Source organism: Microtus ochrogaster, chromosome 19, assembly GCF_000317375.1.
Source record: "Microtus ochrogaster isolate Prairie Vole_2 chromosome 19, MicOch1.0, whole genome shotgun sequence".
In the NCBI taxonomy this organism is placed as follows: domain Eukaryota; kingdom Metazoa; phylum Chordata; class Mammalia; order Rodentia; family Cricetidae; genus Microtus; species Microtus ochrogaster.
Genome location: NC_022021.1, coordinates 54,143,714 through 54,145,289, shown reverse-complemented (window position 1 = coordinate 54,145,289; position 1,576 = coordinate 54,143,714). Strand labels below are relative to the sequence as shown.

The following is a 1,576-nucleotide window of genomic DNA, read 5'->3' as shown; positions in this document are numbered from 1 at the left end:
ATTGTTTACCTTTGTTTGTTTGTTTCTATCTAAAGGGAAGAGACAGAAATCTTTAATAAATAAATAAATGGAAAAAAAAGAACATATAATTGTATCAGATGTAACCTAAGTCCATTTTCGTGTCCTTTTATAGAAAACGTGGGGCAGTGCAAGTCCCTGGAATACCATCATCTGCCTGCACACAAGTTCTTAGAAGAAGGGGAATCCTATGTGACGCTGGCTGTGGAAGTGGCCCTGATAGGACTGGGGCAGCAGCGGATCATGCCTGATGGGCTGTACACTCAAGAGAAAGTTTGCCGGAATGAAGAGCAGCTCATTTCTAAGCTTCAGGAAATTGAATTGGATGACACACTGGTGAAAATTTTTCGCAAGCAAGCAGTCTTCCTGTTAGAAGGTAGCGTGATAAAGGGGACTGGTCAATGTACTAATAATCTTTGTTCTGCTAAGAGCACTGTGTAGATGTATTGAGTATGATGGGTGTCCTCTGAATACAGTCATAGCATCTGAGACTTGCTCAACTAAGAAACCTGTCAACCAACTGAAGATACAAATGTTTAGGTTTTTATCATTTGATTTTATCAATTTGATTTAGGTTTCTGCATAGGATAGCTTGTTAGAAATCAGCCCATTTAATGTCACTTGTTTGGTAAAGGACTGGTTTGTTCATGCTGTGTTTCCTGAAATAATGCAGTGTTGATATCTAGTAAGATATTATTGGTACCCATGCTCCTCTTTGCTTGATCAAGTAAATAATAAAGTGGAAGCTGAGTGGCATTCCTGTAGATTCATTAACTGTTAGACAACATCTGGCCTCTTGATGTCCTGTGCACCTGCCAACAAAGAACTGGAGAGACTACAGGAGTGGTTTTTCTACTTCTCTTTAATAATGTCCCAGGATTCATTAGGTGTAGGTTTCCTAAGGAGAAGCCTTCATAGACTATCTGAAGTAAAGGCAATTTTTTTTACTTTATTTTATCAGGTCTAGGTAATTTAAAGATTCTAAACTTATGTTTGGCTTGGCTGACACTTTTGTTGAGATAATGTTTTCTCAGAAAGGCAAGCGTAATTGGTATTACTTAGTGTGTGCAAATTTAGCTGGCTTGTTGGTAGAAACTGCTTCTCTTTGAGATGTGTGCTATGATGCTGGGGTTTGTCTGAGACAGCCTGGTAAAGTGTGCTGACATTCTATGTCATGGTCAGCTGCATACTGTAGAGAAAATACTATCTTAAAACCTCTGCATTTGTCCAAAGCTACAGATCTATTTGAAAGAAAATATTTTCAAATATATATATATTTAAATGAAAAATGTTCTTTTTTAATTTATTTATTTATTAAAGATTTCTGTCTCTTCCCCGCCACCTCTTCCCATTTCCCTCCCCTTCCCCCAATTAAGTCCCCCCCGCTCCTCAGCCCGAAAAACAATCAGGGTTCCCTGTCCTGTGGGAAGTCCAAGGAACCCCCACCTCCATCCAGGTCTAGCAAGTTGAGCTTCCAAACTGCCTAGGCTCCCACAAAGCCAGTGCGCGCAGTAGGCTCAGAAACCCATTGCCATTGTTCTTGAGTTCTCAGTAGTCC

The 1,576-nt window shown here is 39.8% G+C and overlaps 1 protein-coding gene across 2 annotated transcripts in view; it reads left to right on the top strand.

Annotated features, from left to right (window-relative positions):
- Positions 1-1,576, top strand: part of Zswim6 (zinc finger SWIM-type containing 6) — a 70,638-nt gene that overhangs the window by 54,878 nt on the left and 14,184 nt on the right. For both annotated transcript variants that reach the window (XM_005356765.2, XM_026783762.1), the window contains exon 8: positions 134-394. In XM_005356765.2, the coding sequence (XP_005356822.1) occupies positions 134-394 (261 nt within the window). The remainder of the gene's footprint in view (positions 1-133; positions 395-1,576) is intronic.